The sequence below is a fragment of the Argentina silus genome, assembly GCF_951799395.1.
Source record: "Argentina silus genome assembly, chromosome: 9".
Lineage (NCBI taxonomy): Eukaryota > Metazoa > Chordata > Actinopteri > Argentiniformes > Argentinidae > Argentina > Argentina silus.
Window position 1 is genome coordinate 14,441,314 of NC_139663.1, and position 18,470 is coordinate 14,459,783.

At 45.3% G+C, this 18,470-nt stretch overlaps 2 protein-coding genes across 2 annotated transcripts; one reads left to right on the forward strand and one right to left on the reverse strand.

The window, feature by feature from the left end:
* Positions 1 to 623: 623 nt before the first annotated feature.
* LOC310809342 (homeobox protein Dlx3b-like) lies at positions 624 to 4,688 on the reverse strand. The gene is made up of 3 exons (XM_083676542.1): positions 4,145 to 4,688; positions 2,156 to 2,343; positions 624 to 1,869 (listed from the first exon to the last, which is right to left on the reverse strand). Exons 1-3 carry the CDS (start codon positions 4,485 to 4,487, stop codon positions 1,534 to 1,536), a joined length of 867 nt encoding a protein of 288 aa, XP_083532668.1. The 5' UTR covers positions 4,488 to 4,688; the 3' UTR covers positions 624 to 1,533.
* Positions 4,689 to 15,291: 10,603 nt separating this feature from the next.
* LOC310809353 (dual specificity protein phosphatase 3-like) lies at positions 15,292 to 17,779 on the forward strand (the record flags this gene model as incomplete). Its single annotated transcript, XM_083676555.1, has 3 exons — positions 15,292 to 15,467; positions 17,027 to 17,259; positions 17,571 to 17,779. The coding sequence occupies 3 exons, from the start codon at positions 15,292 to 15,294 to the stop codon at positions 17,777 to 17,779; spliced, it is 618 nt and encodes a 205-aa protein (XP_083532681.1).
* Positions 17,780 to 18,470: the final 691 nt, after the last annotated feature.

Sequence of the window (18,470 nt, forward strand, 5' to 3'; positions counted from 1 at the left end):
ACAACCTAAAGTACAAACTTTTAAATGGAAAAAAAATCTTGTAATGACGTACAGTACTTCCGTCTCAATAGGGATCACGTCCGGTTTTGCCATATAAGGTATGATGTCAGTGGGTACAGTATGTGTCATAGCTCTACCGTTCAGTTGAATCACAGATGACCTTACAACTATTTAAAGGGATCATTTGTTTGAACTAAGATTCGATGGAAACACGATTTAAATGTTGTCTGTAAGGTTTGATTGTAATTTCCATGTGTGTGTGTTTGTGTCTGTGTGTGTGAGTGTGTGTGTGTGTGTGTGTGTGTGCGTGAGCGCATACGCGTACGTGTGTGTGTGTGTGTGCGTGCATGCATGTGTGGTGTGTGTATGCATGCGTATATGCGTGTGTGTGCGTGTGTGCATGTGCGTGCGTGCGTGTGTGGTGTGTGTTGCGTGTGTGCGTTACTCATACGTTCATTTATTCAATTAGTCATTAGTTAATTAATTAATTTATTAATCAAAGTCATCAGGCAAACTAACAGGTCAAACATTTTAAACAACCAAATCATGCTCGTAATTATTTAATCTAAAAGACATGGAAAGATCAGTGGAACACAATAAATGAGAGACGATTAAAATGGAAACAGATTCAATAAAACATCTTTATTATTCACACCAAATAACAAATATGATAATGTACTTCCAAATGCTACTGTAAGTCTCCGGCATCAAAGTGGCTACATTGATGTATTCTGAAGATCATACAATTGTTGCAAATTGTTGAATTATAAATAACAACCTGAGTTCATCATACGTTCAGCACCAACCTAGTGGAAAATACATTTTGAAATTCTTTCATGATATTTAGAAGCATTTAGGGTGAAGTAGACGTCATCTATTTAAACATAGATAAATAGTAAAACATAACTCTGAATCACTTTCTGTGAGGCACACATATATAATGCATTACAACTCATTATAGGCATGTATGATGCCTTATAATATCTTCATAATAGGTCATTATGACTGTATGATCTAAGTAAACTGTTGCTAATACATTATAATGTTACTCCACTATATGTGTTTGATCATATTCTAATAGGCAGGTTATAGGGTGAATGCTCTGAGAGCAGATTTGCATAGCCACGGTTTAAAGTATCTGAAAGCAGTTCTTGTGATGTACACAGTAGGCTGAAAGTGTCACCAAATAGGCTATTGTAACCAAATTTCAAATATAAAGAAAGTCTCTCAAACAAAGCACACAATGAGCTACTGATGACATCCACAACCCTGAATCATAGATTGTTTTTACAGAATATGTGTCTAAATCCATTCTTGTTGTACATTGCCTCTGTTAAAAAAACCAAAAACTAAATCAGATCCATCAAGTAGCCTATACCATCAGGCTAAACGTCCATGATGAATACCTTAAGTCGTCCATAACTACACACGAAATCCATTCAATTTGTAGACCTACAGCATCATAAGATTGACCTCCAATAGAGTATCTATCCATGTAGTAGGATCCAAAGCTCGTATAGCGTTCTGTTTGGGTCAGTACACCGCTCCTATATTCTGGGCAGGCGGTGTGTGATGAACGGTCCCAGAGTGCGGTAGATGAGAGCTCTGCTGCGGCTGATACCACTGATGATGGTTGTAGTCTTCCACATAAGACGGCGAAGAGTTAATTGATGGCTGGGCGGCCTGCCCCCTAGCGGCGGAATCTGGCAGTGCGTTGTTGTTATTGTCCCAAACGGCCGCGGTGGACGGGGACGGCGGCGAGTTGCAGGCCATGGAGTCGCTAGCGTCGGGGCTGTGGTCGAGCGGAATTTCGCCGCTCTTGTATATCTTCTTGAATTTGGACCGCCGGTTTTGAAACCATATTTTGACCTGCACAGGAACAGAACAACAACTTAGCTCAATACACAATAGCATATGCAAGGCTGGAATGTCTTCTAGAGAAATGTCGGCCTAAAAGTGTTAAGGGTTTTTGACTTAACTGACTTATCTCATTTTACACTGGGGTATTTAGAGTGGTCATCAATTCCAATATATGAACATTACATGAACAGGTAACAACAACTTGTCAATAGTTCATGATGTGTGTGTGTGTGTGTGTGTGTGTGTGTGTGTGTGTGTGTGTGTGTGTGTGTGTTGCCTGAAATCTCTCTCCCACCTGTGTTTGAGTCACGCCGAGTTGGGCGGCGAGCTCTGCGCGTTCCGGAAGCGCCAAGTACTGAGCCTTCTGGAAGCGACGTTGCAGCGCAGCCAGTTGGTAGCTGGAGTAGATGGTCCGAGGTTTCCTGATCTTCTTGGGCTTCCCGTTGACCATCCGTACCTCAGGCTCTGGCTCCTCTTCTTTCACTGAAAAGTGAAGACAGGAAAGGATATAAGTTAGGGGGCGTCATTGATTTAGCCTATTTTAAGAGAATATGTTGGGTCCTGAACGCAGTCCTATGGCATACATACAGCCATGTTTTAAGCCTTACTATCTGAGTGAATGACTGACTCATTTTAAACAAATCTAGAGAGTAAACATGCTGTCGAAAGCCGAGCACTACATTTGCACCCGAGGCTCGACTAGCCTAATTATGCGCAGTTCTGTGCACCAAAATATATCTCCAAATGTCAAAGAAATTCCAACGCCCCTCTAAACATACAATTTCGGTCTACGGCATAGTGGTGAGATAGATTTATTGGTTTCTTTGTGTAGCCTTTAGGCTATTCGTGTTCTGGTGGGTTGTTTTCACGTGTATGAAGCCGCGGTGTATCCTCCCAAGACTAAGACCGGCGCCAAAAAGCCTCGCGTGATAGCAGCAGGAGCTTGTCTAGGTGAGTCAGCGGCGAGACTGACATGTCGTGACACCTGACGCTCGTGGCCCCGGGGCTGGGCTCAGCCCCCGGCCAGAATACAACGACTCTTCCTGGAATGCCATCGCCACCAGCTCGACGGGTTTGTTGTTCGAGCAGGGCTTACGCTTGTAAACATCTAGCATTTACATGATAATAACACGATAAAAAGGGAGGTCTCTCCTAATTAAAATTACGTTTTAAAGGGCTAGGTTCAGCGCCTTTGGTGAATAAAAAAGCCTGTTACATTTGGCTGTGTGTTTAGCCAACATTTAACAATTGACGCTGTTCTGTAGACCTACTGCAGCCTATTAGATAATGTCAATAATGTCCATGTTTAAAAGCTTAATATAAACCTATTATATTCTAATGATTAAAAGTCATGGTAATGTGATAATAATGCAATTATGTTCCTTTAGAAGTCAATAGCCTAATGGTTGTAGGCCTGCGTGGCCAATAAAGCAAGTTCTCTTTAATCAAAACAAATTGTGTGTTTTCTGTTGCCACAAAAGGTCACCTTTCGATGTTTACTTGCCTGTAGGCCCATATTCAGCAGGACTAAACCGTCTTAGTCGTATTTAAACTTAGGCATAGACATTTTCTCTGCTTCATGCTGGGCATCCCATTCATGTCCAAAACACCATCACAACAGCACGATGCAATACAACACCTTCTCATATACACTCTTCCATATGTTGGCCCTCGGCCCATTTATGTAACCTCCAGACACTGCGAGGATGTAGGATAGCAATAATCGAACGGTTTTATGGCTACGGCAGAGACTATATTCCTGCTTTGATTAGGTTATTATTGTCGTTATTCATATTGCAATTAGGATGTTTATGCATATAAACACACCACATTGGCCTACTAAACAACATCAACGAATATAGGATAGGCCTATATGTGAATACAGCAAAACTCTTGGTGAAGACAAATATATTATTAAAGGCAAGGGGTAATGATGTGAAAATATCCTCTGCTTTTATGTACAGATTTAAGTTTCGGATTGATTTCAAATCATATAGTGGAGACTATTGTTAAACAGTTGGTTTGAGTTACCCGAACTAAGCCTATGCAAATGAGGAAAGAAAACAAATTGCGTAATAGGCTACAGTTCTCCTCTCTCCTGGAGAGGAGGCTAAACGAACGCTCCGATGCAATTAAAACCCACCTTTAGGCTTATGTGTATTCATTTTAACAGTTTATTTTACTAGATTAACATCTTACTAAGAAATATAACGTAATGGCAACTGTTTTGTTTTTTGTTTTTTTTCCCCCCTAAAATAAAAAGAATCGCATGCGTAAATCTTACCGATATCTTGGGGAGGTGACTGTGCGTCCCGGTTATAGTGACCGTATTGTCTGTATGTTTGGGGATACGGGTATTCCGATTTAGCCGTGTATGCCCCAGACGGCCCCATTCCGTTTAGATTGTAGTGGTGGTGATACGCGTAGGGGTTCATTGGTTGTGAGTAGGACTGGCCGGCGTAGTAGTCGTGGTGGCTATGCGCCGTTTGGCCGCTGTAGAGATTCATATCCGTGGATGAAGACTCCGGTAACGTCGGGGAATCCTTGACGCCCTGGTGACAGCTCACAGACCCGCGTAGATCGGACGACAAGCTCGATACCTTCTTCTCAAAAGCCTCTCCATTCATCGTGTGTGCCCCCCAACCGAATATATAGCTCCCCTCACAAAATAACTCCAAGTAGAACGGCGGCTTTCACGGTTTGGAGATGCAACAAGTTTGTTTGATAAACAAAAAACATAGGCCTAGAGCCTATCTTCAAGATTCAAGAGACAAAACGAAAACAGTATAGAACGTTGAATTCCTCGCAGTGTATGACTCCCTCGACGAGGCTGCTGCTGTATCCACTGCAGCCGCACCAACCCAGTTGAACTCTAAATTACAGAGCAAGGGAGTGGAGGCTGCCTTCCTATTGGTCCTCGAGTCTCCCTTTGCTCTCTGCTTGCCCCGAGGGCCAAAGCGGTGTCGCCAGTGAGGCTCCTCTCCTCTCCCCACCAAAACCACCGACCTCCCAAAACCAGAGGCCCATAAATTTAGCTCGCACTGGGAAATGTGTAATGTTTCTTGTGTTACTTTTTATTTTATTTTATTTTATTTTAACCTTTGGTATACGGTAAGATAGGCTAGCCACCAGCCAAGAAGTGGGTTGTGCGCAATTCAGAGGACTTTTAATACAATCCCATGGATTTGACTTTGGGGCATGCTTACTCCAACACGCCTCTTTGTTTTAGGCGCATTCGAATGCAAACAATCCAGGGAGCTTTATATGCGTTTAACAGATCGATTTGATAAACCGTATGTTGGGCTACATTTACTTGCGACTTTCCTCCTGGACGAGGTGTGGCACAGAACATAGTAGAGGACCGCCACAGCACTAGCCCCCAAGGGAAAGTATCAAATAAATGTAGCCTGAAACACTGTTAATTAAATTAGACGGTGTCATTCCCTCTTTCCTAGTGGTCAAATCCTGTGCGTCAACATGAGTCCTTGTGGAGAAGTGGTTGCAGACCAGTTATTCTGCTTGTCTTTATTACTACAGACACGCAGCAGGAACTTACAATAGGCCGTAGGCCTAAAAGTAGCCGGAACATGAAGACTCCAGGCCTTATAGGTAGCTTTATAGGTAGCCGGAGCATAGAGTAGGCCTAGGTTAGGTCTATAGACCTGCCTACCCCAGTGACAACACGACAATAAGCCACTGTCAATCTTTACAAACGTACTTTTTCTCACCGAATGAATATATAATTAAAATAACTTTCAAACTCTCTTGTGCGGACAAGCAGAAGGTCTGACACAGTCGTAATTGCACTGGAAACTGTGGATTTGTAAGCCTATTTTGTGTAACTGTGTTGAAATATTGATGTCAAACGTCGTCAAGCCATCAATATTGAAGCTGCTGTTTATGTGTTGTTTATTAACGATGCACTCCAAGATGAATTCCACTATTTAGGGATATAATACACTAAATAACTATATAATGCATTTGGCACAGTTTATTATATATTGTATATACAACTGAGATACATATGAATTGATAGGGTATGGTTATGTTTCGTACAGGCATACATTTCACAGTGACGCAATTCAATTGTGACATCATCGCAAGTGTACATTTTATGCGTTTTGGGCATAGACGACATTTCGGGCACTTTGTGGCTCAGTTTGACTTTCATAATTGCGAAATTTATGATTTTCTCTTGATAGACCTCTTTTGGACAAAGCCTAATGGAAAACAGAGACGGCAACGAGGACAATGTAAATTGTTCAATCTTACACTTAGTTTATTATGATGGATGCTGATTAGTATGTTGAGTTCGTGAACAGAAATGTTGGTGTATTGAGTCGTTTATCATTTAAATCCTGCAATGAATAGATCTTCGCTCAACCTTAAACCCGTAACGTATAGGCCTACGGGAAAACCGCAAAACCGACCTGAACTGTGTGTTTCTTCAGGCGACCGGTCCATGTGGTCGTGTCCTGTAGGCCGTACATCAATTGCAGATAAAGCAAAACCGCAGAACATGTTCAACCTGTTGCTTTGGGGGGTGTTGTCCGTATTAAAACGGTCACACCCCGCAGCTGGCCTTCTCGCAAACATTAGGCCTACCTTTGGTTGGTCTCACCTGTCCTTACTGCATTGAGTTTACGTTTATTTTAATGTATAGAGCATTTCACCCGAAGGTCACAACACACTGTAGCCTACGGATAATACAAAAGTAGCCTAAAAAAAAACATATACCAGTGCAGTGCGTTTTGTCTGTACCTGCATTGAATATGGGCCCTACAGGGCCATTCACCGGGTTGACTGACGACCGATTAGGCGGTCACATCAGTAACTGATGTGATTGTCCGTATTATAAAGGCCGTTCAGCGGGAGTAGTGCCGTGCGTCTGGGGCGGTTATTTCAACCACGGTACTGAACACATATAATAGTTATTCAAGTTATACAACTAAGAAGTCACACATTACCAGTTAGGCATAGATGTTTTTCAACCAGGTTTTAAACCACCAGAGTTATGACAGAAACATTGCAACAGAGGATCTACTTTGTGTAACTGTGTTTCAAAGTAATTGGTGATATCAGGACGTAGGCCTATACACTTTAATCCTTTGTCAATCCATTCATATTGAAGCTGCTGTTTATGTTATGCTCCAAGATGACTACTTAGGGACAGAATGCACTTTACAATGCATTTGGTACAGGTTAATTATATTCTAGAGATGCATATTGATAGGGTATTACTTAGCTGAGTCGCGGGAGTGCGTTAATTGCACAGGCTTGAATTTCGTTGACGCAATTGTATTATGACATCATCGCAATATAAAGCACCAGTCAAAAGTTTGGACACACCTTCTCATTCAATGGCTTTATTTTTTAATTATTTTCTACATTGTAGATTAATATTGAAGACATCAAAACTATGAAGGAACACATATGGAATTATGTAGTAAACAAAAAAGTGTTAAACAAACCAGAATATGTTTTATATTTTAGATTCTTCAAAGTAGCCACCCTTTGCTTTGATGACAGCTTTGCACACTCTTGGCATTTTCTCAATCAGCTTCATGAGGTCACCTGGAATGCTTTTCCAACAGTCTTGAAGGAGTTCCCAGAGGTGCTGAGCACTTGTTGGCTGCTTTGCCTTCACTCTGCGGTCCAACTCATCCCAAACCACCTCAATTGGGTTTAGGTCGGGTGATTGTGGAGGCCAGGTCATCTGACACAGCACTCCATCACTCTCCTTCTTGGTCAAATAGCCCTTACATAGCCTGGAGGTGTGTTTGGGGTCATTGTCCTGTTGAAAAACAAATGATGGTCCCACTAAGCGCAAACCAGATGGGATGGCATGTCGCTGCTGAATGCTGTGGTAGCCATGCTGGTTAAGTGTGCCTTGAATTTTGAATAAATCACCAACAGTGTCACCAGCAAAGCACCCCCACACCATCACACCTCCTCCTCCATGCTTCACGGTGGGAACCACACATGTAGAAACTCACCTTTTCTGCGTCTCGCAAAGACACAGCGGGTGGAACCAAAAATCTCAGACCAAAGTACAGAGACCAAAGTACAGATTTCCACTGGTCTAATGTCCATTCCTTGTGTTTCTTAACCCAAGCAATTCTCTTCTTCTTGTTGTTCTTCCTCAGTAGTGGCTTCTTTGCAGCAATTCGACCATGAAGGCCTGATTCACGCAGTCTCCTCTGAACAGTTGATGTGTCTGCTACTTGAACTCTGTGAAGCATTTATGTTGGCTCTAATCTGAGGTGCTGTTAATTTGCCATTTCTGAGGCTGGTAACTCTAATGAAATTATCCTCTGCAGCAGAGGTAACTCTTGGTCTTCCTTTCCTGGGCTGTCCTCATGAGAGCCAGTTTCATCATAGCGTTTGATGGTTCTCGCGACTGCACTTGAGGATAAATTCAAAGTTCTTGAAATTTTCCAGATTGACTGACCTTCACGTCTTAAAGTAATGATGGACTGTCGTTTCTCTTTACATAGTTGAGTGGTTCTTGCCATAATATAGATTAGAACAGTAGTCGAATAGGGCTATTCACTGTATAGAACTGTGTACCAACCCTACAACACAACTGATGGTCTCAAACACATTAAGAAGGCAAGACATTCCACAAATTAACTCTTGACAAGGCACACCTGTTAATTGAAATCCATTCCAGGTGACTACCTCATGAATCTGATTGAGAGAATGCCAGAAGTGTGCAAAGCTGTCATCAAAGCAAAAGGTGGCTACTTTGAAGAATCTAAAATATAAAACATATTCTGGTTTGTTTAACACTTTTTTGTTTACTACATAATTCCATATGTGTTCTTTCATAGTTTTGATGGTTTCAGTATTAATCTACAATGTAGAAAATAATAAAAATAAAGAAAAACCATTGAATGAGAAGGTGTGTCCAAACTTTTGACTGGTACTGTACATATTGTGCATTTTGGGTAGTTTGTGTCACAGTTTGACTTTCACTTCAGGAAGACGGTCGTATCTCTAAAATGGAAAATAGACATGGCAAAGAAGAGAATGTGAGTAATTGCATTTAGTTTGTTAAAGGCTATATTATATATATTTTGTGTGATTGATTGGTGTGAATAAATGACATGTTTTATAATATGAATCTGATGATAATTAGCCGATGCATTTTTCCAAAGACACTTACAGTACAGTGATGGCAATGATCCACATTCATGATCCACAGCCAATACTATCTCTTGAATGGGTAAATGCTTAGTGGGATGCTTGGGACAGCCTGAATCTGGCATCACCCTATTGAAGTTGAGATTTAAAATGGTTTGGGTTAAGGTTAAGGTTAGGTTAGGGTTATGGTTAAGGTTAGGGTTTAGGGTCGTCCCAAGGATCCCACTTAGCATCAACCCTCTAGAACTGCTCATATATGGCTCCTGTGTTTCAGGTGCTGTGTACTCTGAAGGAGTACAATCACTATGGGAATTATATTAAATCAGTCCAGCTGCAGTGAGAGAAGCAGTACTACAGCAATCAGGTTAGAGCGGTTTACCTTCATCACACACCTATGAAAATACAAAGCTGAACTGTAGATACACCTCTCAATGCCATTTAGATGTTGACTGTGTATGCATTGGCTGTTGCTTGGAGAACACATTACCATCTGCCACAACTACCAAAAGCCAGTGTTGTGGATATTATTGTGATCAAATATTCATTAATCAATTGTAATTTAAGTGACATTTAGATATGTGTTGGGAGTTTGCATTTGTGTTCAATGATTGGGAAATGTATTGATCCATACAGGTATTTATCACTGCAGTTGTAATGAATGTTGTTTTTGTTTACCTCTCCTCTGTACCTCTATGTTGTTTATGTTTACCTCTCCTCCGTACCTCTATGTTGTTTATGTTTACCTCTCCTCCGTACCTCTATGTTGTTTATGTTTACCTCTCCTCCGTACCTCTATGTTGTTTACACACGTCTTCTTCTGTCTTCTATGCTGTTTACAAACCTCTTCGTATGTCACAGTTAACTGTTAAGGATCTGTTGACTGTCGTTGGGAGCATAAAGTGCTCTTTAGTGGACAAGGTCAGTTGCCACCTCATCCCCGCTCTGGCTGAGTTTGCTTGGCGGAGAGGGACCAAGTCCTTGGGGAGCATCCTCCCTGCCAGTGATCCATCAGACCAAGTCACCACCATCTCTCTCAGCCTGGTCCAGCTCTCTACAAAGGCTACCCCATACCTCAGCCCTGATCTAGATGGCCAGACAGAGAGAGCCACACCAGACGTGTGTCCTCAGAGGTGTCTCTCCCCTCCATCTTTGAGAGGGCTGAGGGCCTGGTCTACAGCATCATCTGCAAGTCAGTCAACATAGTGCAGGGGTCAGTGTTGATGTGTGGATGTGAAGATTAAGGAGGGTTCAACTCCTTGTAGCAGATACTCGCGTACTCCTATTAAGGCCTCCTCATCTCCCATGAGAGTCAGCTCTGCTCACACCAAAGACAGCCATACGGACACCCTCTCTCCTAGGGTAAACACCACTACCCCCACCAGAGACACCCCAACTCCTACAAAGGACACTCCATCTCTGACAGACGCCTCCCTCTCTCCCACCAGAGACACCCCAAATCTTACATGGGACACCCAATCTCTTGGCAGAGACACCGCATCTCCTACAGATGCCTCCATCTCTTCCAGAGACACCCCAACTCCTACATGGGGCACCCCATCTCATGGCAGAGACACCCCAACTCCTACAAGGGACACCCCATCTCCTACAGATGCCTCCCCTTCTCCCAGGGACATCCCTAACCCGACCATGCTGTTCTGCCAGTCTAGGTGCAGCCCTGTGGGGAATGATTTGGTGGATTTCACCCTGGATGAAGTCATCTCTGTCCTCACCATGGAGAGGGTCCTGTCTTCATCCCCCATGTTGGACGAGGAGCTCCTGGTTGACCATTGCTCCTCTGGCCATTCCTCCTCCTCGTCCAATGAGACGTTGCAATGCGTCTCTGTCGGCCTCCGGAGCGAATCAGAGACCTCATGTAAGCTCCTGGGAGGAAACGCTGGGGTCATTGCCATGCCAACAGCCTATATCATGATAAAAGACTTGGAGGCTTATGGAGACAAGATCATCGACTCCATCCTGTTGAACATGGCCGTGCGGAATGGGAGTGACGACAGCGGGAGTGACCTCTCTGGTACTGGGACGCCACGTGTCTCTCCCTCCAACCTCCAGAGGGCAATGTCCCCACTACAGGACGCCAATAGCCGCCCCGGCTCTGCTCTGAGCAGGGTGTCACTCCGAGACAGGAGGGTCCTCAGTGCCACTCTGCTGGGGCTCAAAGCCAAGTTGGGCAGTGAGGAGGACCTCCTCCCAGCTGTAGACAGGGCCGTCTCCCCACAAGACAGGGCCGGATCCCTGGAGATGGTGGAGCTGATGCAGAGGCGTCTGGATGGGACTACATCTGAGCCCTCCCTCTCCCTCACCTCACTTCAGGGCACTGTGCTTGCAGCCATCCATGCTGTAAAGTCCTCTGTAGATGTCAGTCAAAAGGGCCAGAGGGAAGAGAGAGTCAGAGCGGTCTTTGAGAGCCTCAGGTCCAAATTCCTGGGCTCTTCTATCAAGCCAGTGAGCGACATCATTGACAGAGCTAAATCTAAGATGTCTGCAGCATCAACTTCATCATCCATTATGGCTCTGGATTTGATTGACTCAGTTCTCCTGAAACTGGCTGAGCTTTCTTGCTCTAGTGAATTAGAGCAAATGGACAACAAACTGTGATCTCCTTGGCCAGAGCTCAGTCACTGTCCAACCTCGAGACAGCCACTCTGACACCGGGTGTTCTGAGCATGAAGAAACAAATGGCTACAACTGTGGTTAGGAAGCTGAAGGGCCTCTTGAGCCAGGAGGCCATTTCTGTTCCTCTGGCGCCACCTACTGGCCGTGTCGCATCAGCTCCTGACCTGAGTGAGACAGTGAAGGAGATCTTGAGGAAGTACAAGAAGGAGGCTGTGTTACAAGGCCTGGGTGGGGATTTCCCTGCTTTGTCAGACCAGCAGCTCACTGACTCCATCGTTGAGGTGCTTTAACCTAACCTCCAGGACAAGATGGAGTCAAAGAGAGAGCTGTATTCCAGCTCTCAGATCAGCTGCGGCCTCACCCCATGTGAAGTTGAGAGTGGACTGGAGCTCCTAGAGTTCTGTGATCCACTGTCGGAATCCGTCTTGTCTCTCCTGGAGGATACATATGGAGACAGAGCCCAAAGCCTCAAAATGGGGAAAGAAATGTTCCAACAAGTGACGGACCCTTCTTATCAGAGACTTATTATTGGACCCCACACCAACAACATGGATTTGATTTTCCATAAAGTTGCAGTGGAGGAATTCTCTGCTGAGGGTAGTCTCCCACACAGAGGGTCTCACAAGCAGGAGGAGTCCCCCTGCCCCTCCACCGCCAGTGATGAGCAGCTCAGGGTCTCCAGCCCCACATACCAACTTCTGGAGGGGGTGGTTGGTAAACTGGCCATGAAGCTGCTTCCCCAGAGCCTGGGCCTCCCTGAGCTCTGCACCAGCGAGACCAAGCTCTCTGAGGACCTGTAACACCAGTATGAGCTGGTGCTGAGGCTGTATCCTCTATTGGTTAAGACCATCATGGGAACTCTGCCCCTGGATACACCAACAGGAAAATCAAGCAATTCCATTACTGTAAAATCATGTAAATGGACAGAGAGCCACGTGTGTGACAGAGCCTATAAGGCCGTCAACATGGACCCATAAGATGCTGCTGAGACGAATAGACGTGATCAAGAAGGCGATGATTAAGATGGAGTGTGAACAGACTAGATTGCACAACACGGCTGATGTTGTGATTGACATTATCACCAAACTCCTGCAGGGGATCGAGCCAGAGTCAGAGGACTCTCCTTCAGACACGACGCCAGCGACACCAATCTCAGACGTGGCCATGGATATGGTGGTGTCCATCCTACGGGACGTGTCAGGTGACGCTAATGCAGCGTCTGCTTTGGACACCACTAAGGAGCTTCAAGTACTCTACTCGCGGCTGTCCAGTGTGAGGATAGTGAGCTCCCTCCAAAGGGAACTGGAGGAGTGCATGGGCTCCCCCGATGCTCTCAGGCATGCCCTGTACCATGGCAGCAGGGAGGTTACCCATGTCATCAGAACTACAGTGGCTCGGGAGGTCAACAAGCTTATAGCTGAGTCCCCAGTATCCAGACTGGGTTCCACCACCAGCTCCATTGGCTCATTTAGAGCAGCTGACCTCACAGTCTCCGCCCGACAAAACTACAGACCCTGTGGTTATCACTGTCCATGAGGACACAGTCAGGGATGTGTTTGTCAGGCTGTTCTCACAGCTAAGCCCCCTGAAGGCGCAGGACTGGAACCTTGTGGATGATGTGTTGAAGAAGCTGAGGAACACAATGTGGGTGAGGATAACCACCAAGTGGCGCAAGGCCAATGTCTGCCTTGGGGCCACAGAGGTATTTCAGCTGGTGCTCGTGGTCCAGAAGAAGCTCCTGCAGCGGTACGGGACAGAGGGGACCCAGCAGGAAATGATGTCGCACAAAGCCCCCAAGCTGGGGAAGGACATAGTGCGTTATGTGGTGAAGGGAGTCATGGACTCACCACTGAGCCAATCCCCTAAAGTAACCCAGACGCCAGGGTCCATGGTTATTGGTGATGTCACCAGAGCAGTTATTGGTGATGTCACCCTCTGTCCCTACCAGAGGGAATTCCCAATTAGTGAGGATGTCATCACCGTGATCAACACTAACACTGATGCAGAGAGCCACATCAACCAGGCGGAGGAGGTAGATTCATCCAGGCTCAAAACGGGGTCTCAGGGGAAGAATCAGGTCACTGGCAGAAAGGTAAGACAAGCCTATACTATGTACCTTCATGAAGTTTACATAGTTACATCAATACTTCATTTTGTTTTCAAATTGACATACTCCATACATCACCTCCCCCCCAACAGAAACAATTGTGATGTTCAATTGCTAAGCTTTTTTGGATCTGCACCAGAATGATCACAATTGAATGTATAGTAATATGTCTTTTTGACTTCCATTGACAGTCCAGTATGAGCATCGTTGTTGGAGACACCTCAGACATGCCAGAGGTGGAGATGGCTGTGGTAATGTCTTCACCTGGTGGTAATGTCTTCACTGGAAAATCACACGTTTTGACTGGATGGTTAATCTTTCAGTCACCTTTTCATCTGCTTGTCAGGCAAAGAGGAGAAAAAGAAGAAGAAGGGAATGCGCAGCTTCCTCAGAAGAGTGCTGAATGCCCTGAAGCGTGGTTTGACCTGCAGCTGTGGGGTCTCCAGGGAGGACGAGGACTAGTTCATTATCTCCTCCACCCCCCTCCCCCCCACCCCCCTGTTATTCCGTTTTTATTCATTTTGAAGACAAAAAAATCACCCCCCTTTTCAATTCCTCATACCCAAATGCCCTTGAAAAAATGTACAACCTCCTTTTAAACCCTTCAGTTCTTACTCCTTGAACTAGGAAAGTGAGCTGTGAGGATTTAATACCTATTTCTCATGGGCTGGTTTCCTGGACCTAGAATAAGCCTGGTCATAGACTGAAATGCATTTAAATTTTTCGTAGAATTCCATTTTCTTTACACATCATGCACAAGCACACTTAGACTTGAAAAGCAGACAAACACTCCCAATCGATCTCTCCATAGATAATCCATTCTCACTACACAGACTTCTCAACATCCCCCCATCCGACCATTCTCACAACTCACAACACACAACACAACAAACACAATAGAACATTGAAAGCATTTTCAATAGAGTTTCCATTGTGATTTACGTATTCCAGGACTATGCTTAATCTGTGTCTGGGAAACAGTCCATTCAGTCTCTATAGCTCTGTTGATGTAAAGCTCCTACTCCTTTAACAAGGAAGGTGAGTTATTAATTTACAACCTCCAAGAGTTGAGAGAACTCTCTTGATTTCCCCCTACACACCCAGCTCCTTCACCCTATTTAAAACTTACTTTTTGGCCTATGAGGAATTATTTTTGGACCTTATAACAGAAAAGGGCATACTGAAGCACGAGGGCCTTGTGTGAGAAATGATGGTCATTTATTTTTTTCTCAAATTAAGTGTTGACTTTTATGCCATTTATGAATCAACATTCTAGTCTTTCAGCCCCATCAGAGACGAACCTGCATGGATCTAATAGCTAATTATGAGGTTTATTAGCTACTTAATAGCTAATTATGTAGTCAAGTCTACTGGAATAATATTGTATCCTGCACTTCGGTGAAATCTAGAGGGTGTGTGCGTGCGTTTTCAAAACATTGGGACCCTCGCGGTCGGAGGAGGACGTGCGCGCTGCACCACCCGACACCTCTGCCCGCCGCGCTGTAAACCGACACTTGTTCGCCACGTTTTGACAGCTGAGCGCGGGTATGAAGAAGAAACACAGCCCGGTGGTCAAGCCGACGGTGTCAGCTCGAGTCGACATGACAGACTTCGAAGTGTCAGTGCAACAGCTCAACGACTTGCTAGCGAACGGGAGCGGTTACTACAGTTTACCGTCAAAACACTTCAACGAGGTATTCCCTAGAATCTTCGTCGGAAACGCGTGAGTCCTGCTGTCTTCTGTATCTCAAGCAGTTATGTTTATTGACACATTCGGTTGTATACATTTAACTACTAGACTACCCGTAGGCTTTGCAATATAATAATGCTGTCGGATGAATGGCACGCGACCAAGATTGCTGTAGAAATGTTAAGTAGTCCTACCATATCTGACCTATGTGTGGTTTATCAGTTTGGTTTTTAATGTCAGCTGCTTATTGACAAAGCAATGCTGAAGCAATACTGTTATATATATGTTGTATATTATTACATAATATAGAAGAAGAGAGAGCGAGGGAGACAGACAGAAGAGTTTAAAATAGACTGGAAAAGGGGCTTTTATTCCCTTGATAAACTATCCAATTAGAATAACTTTGAGGGCATGCACACTCCATACCTCAGTCTCATGCACAATATATTCCCCTTCCTTTAAATAGTTGAATCTAATTACTATATGGGTACACACATGCACACGCACACGCACACAAACACACACACACACACACACACACACACACCCTACCCCCCCCCCCCCACACACACACACAAACACACATACACACACACACCCTACACACACACACACACACACATACCCTACCCCCCCCCACACAGACACAAACACACATACACAGACACACACCCTACACACACACACACACACACACACACACACACACACACACACCAGAAGTTAGGTTAATTATCACTTACTTGAGAGTAAGTTAACTCTCTCATCTAGCCAACAAAACCAAAACAACATTGTCAGAAGAGCTTGAGGGGCCGGGGTAACAAACCACAGGAGTTACATAACAGAAGACTTGGTGCCGGGCCTTTATGACTCATCATGGCTGTATAATCTGCATGTAGGCTGTGCACCAGACAGACAAGACTGCATCTAAGTACTGAAGCTATTCTCCTTCTCCCTGAAGGCGGCATCAATAATAGACAGAGCACAGACTTTCAGCTGTTATCTTGGGAGGGAGAAGGGGTGAGGTGGAGAAGAGAGTTGAGAAGAGAGTTGAGGCACACAGAGAGACAAACAGACAGACACACACATACACGCGGGGCGCGCGCACACACACACACACACACACACACACACACACACACACAAACCTTTGTCTGGCTGTGTGATGTGATTCTAAGCCTCAACAGTCGGAGACCTCTGTTACATGGAATCAGCCTACCTCAGTACAATGTGTCTACATCCGATAAATAGTTACATTTCTGGCCATAGAAAAATAGATCATAATCTTTTCCCCTTAAAGTTCCATGTTCTGCCAGCCTGCACCTTCATAATCCAGGTGTACATGTTCCCCTGTTTAGGGTGTATTGGACAGGGTATCACTGATACTATTCACCACTCAATGCCATGCATTACAATGAGCACGTCCTCCGATTTCTACCTCCACCAGCCTCCCCTGCAGTGGCTGTATGATCCTGTGTTCCTGCAGAGTAGGGTGTGTAAAAAATACTTGATTTATCCCAGGCGGGCAATTCTACTGGGCTGTGAAACATACAGTCGCTCTGTACTTGCTGTCATACCTCACGTTCATGCAGGTTCGTGGCGATGAACGTGATGCGTCTGAGGCGCCTGGGCGTCACTCACATCCTGAACGCCGCAGAGGGCAACTCCTTCATGCACGTCAACACCAACACAGAGTTCTACGCCGGCACGGGCATCACGTACCACGGCATGCCGGCCAGCGACACAGACCACTTTGACCTCAGCGTGTACTTCGAGGAAGGGGCCGACTTCATCGAGAAGGCCCTGGCTCACAAGGACGGGAAGGGTAAGGAAGCATGCTCCTTACTCACAGACACACACGCGCGCGCACACACACACACACACACACACACACACAGTGACTTACAACTATCGCACTGACTCTGTCCAATTGTATGGATTGGACCTGGAAATCCCAGTGAAATACAGAGACCCAGAGCAGTAACATTTGATTGAATATGATACATTTTGGATGGAAAACTGATCTTAAATGTCAACAACGAAGACCAAAAAAAAGAAATAGGTTAAATGCAGCCGATCCTGCTCCCTCTGGTCCCCCCCCCCCCACCCCCCCCCCCCCACCCCCCACCCCCCCAGGTAGAGTGTACGTCCACTGCAGAGAGGGCTACAGTCGCTCACCCTCATTGGTCATTGCCTACCTGATGCTGCGCCACAGGATGGACGTGCGTTCCGCCGTCGCCATGGTGAGGCAGAAGAGGGAGATCGGCCCCAACGACGGCTTCCTGCGCCAGCTGTGCCGACTCAACGAGAGGCTGGCGGCCGAGGGGAGGTTCTGGAACCAGTGACGGTTTCTAGAACATGATGCAGTTCCGGAACCAGTGAGGGTTCTGGAACATGTTGCAGTTCTGGAACCAGAATCTGAGAGTTCCGTCCAGCTCAGTATGGATGGTTTGGAGGTTTTCAATCCAGTGAGGAAACGCACAGAAATACACATACTTACTCTGTACTACTGCTTAATGATACTTCTAAGTATGCAGACACATGCAAGTGTGTATAGGTACCCAAGACACCTGTGAGGTCTATGTTGTGCACTTGTGAAAGCACACAGACACACTCACTCACTGCCGTTCATGTCCTGCTAGCTGGCTCAAACATGAATTGTACTTTGATGTCTGCTCAGGTAAGCAGGGAGTGAATGAGTGAAGAGTGAAGGAACCCGTCTTTCAGCAGAGATGAGTTTCCCCACCCTCCCTCCCTCCTCCATCCCTCCCACCCACATTCCCTCCCTCCATCCATTCATCTCTCCCTCCATACTCCTCCCTCCCTCCCACCCAACCTTCCCTCCCTCCATCTCTCCCACCCTCCCTCCATCTGACCTTGACCCAGTTCGAACAGTCACACTGCCAATCTATTCAGTCCTCCATGTGTGGATTAGGTTATTAGGACTAGGTTATTTCTAGGAAACCATTTAATGGTTGTTAGGGTTAGGGTTTTTTCTACAAAAAGGTTCCTCCTCCCATTCCATTTGAGTGTTTT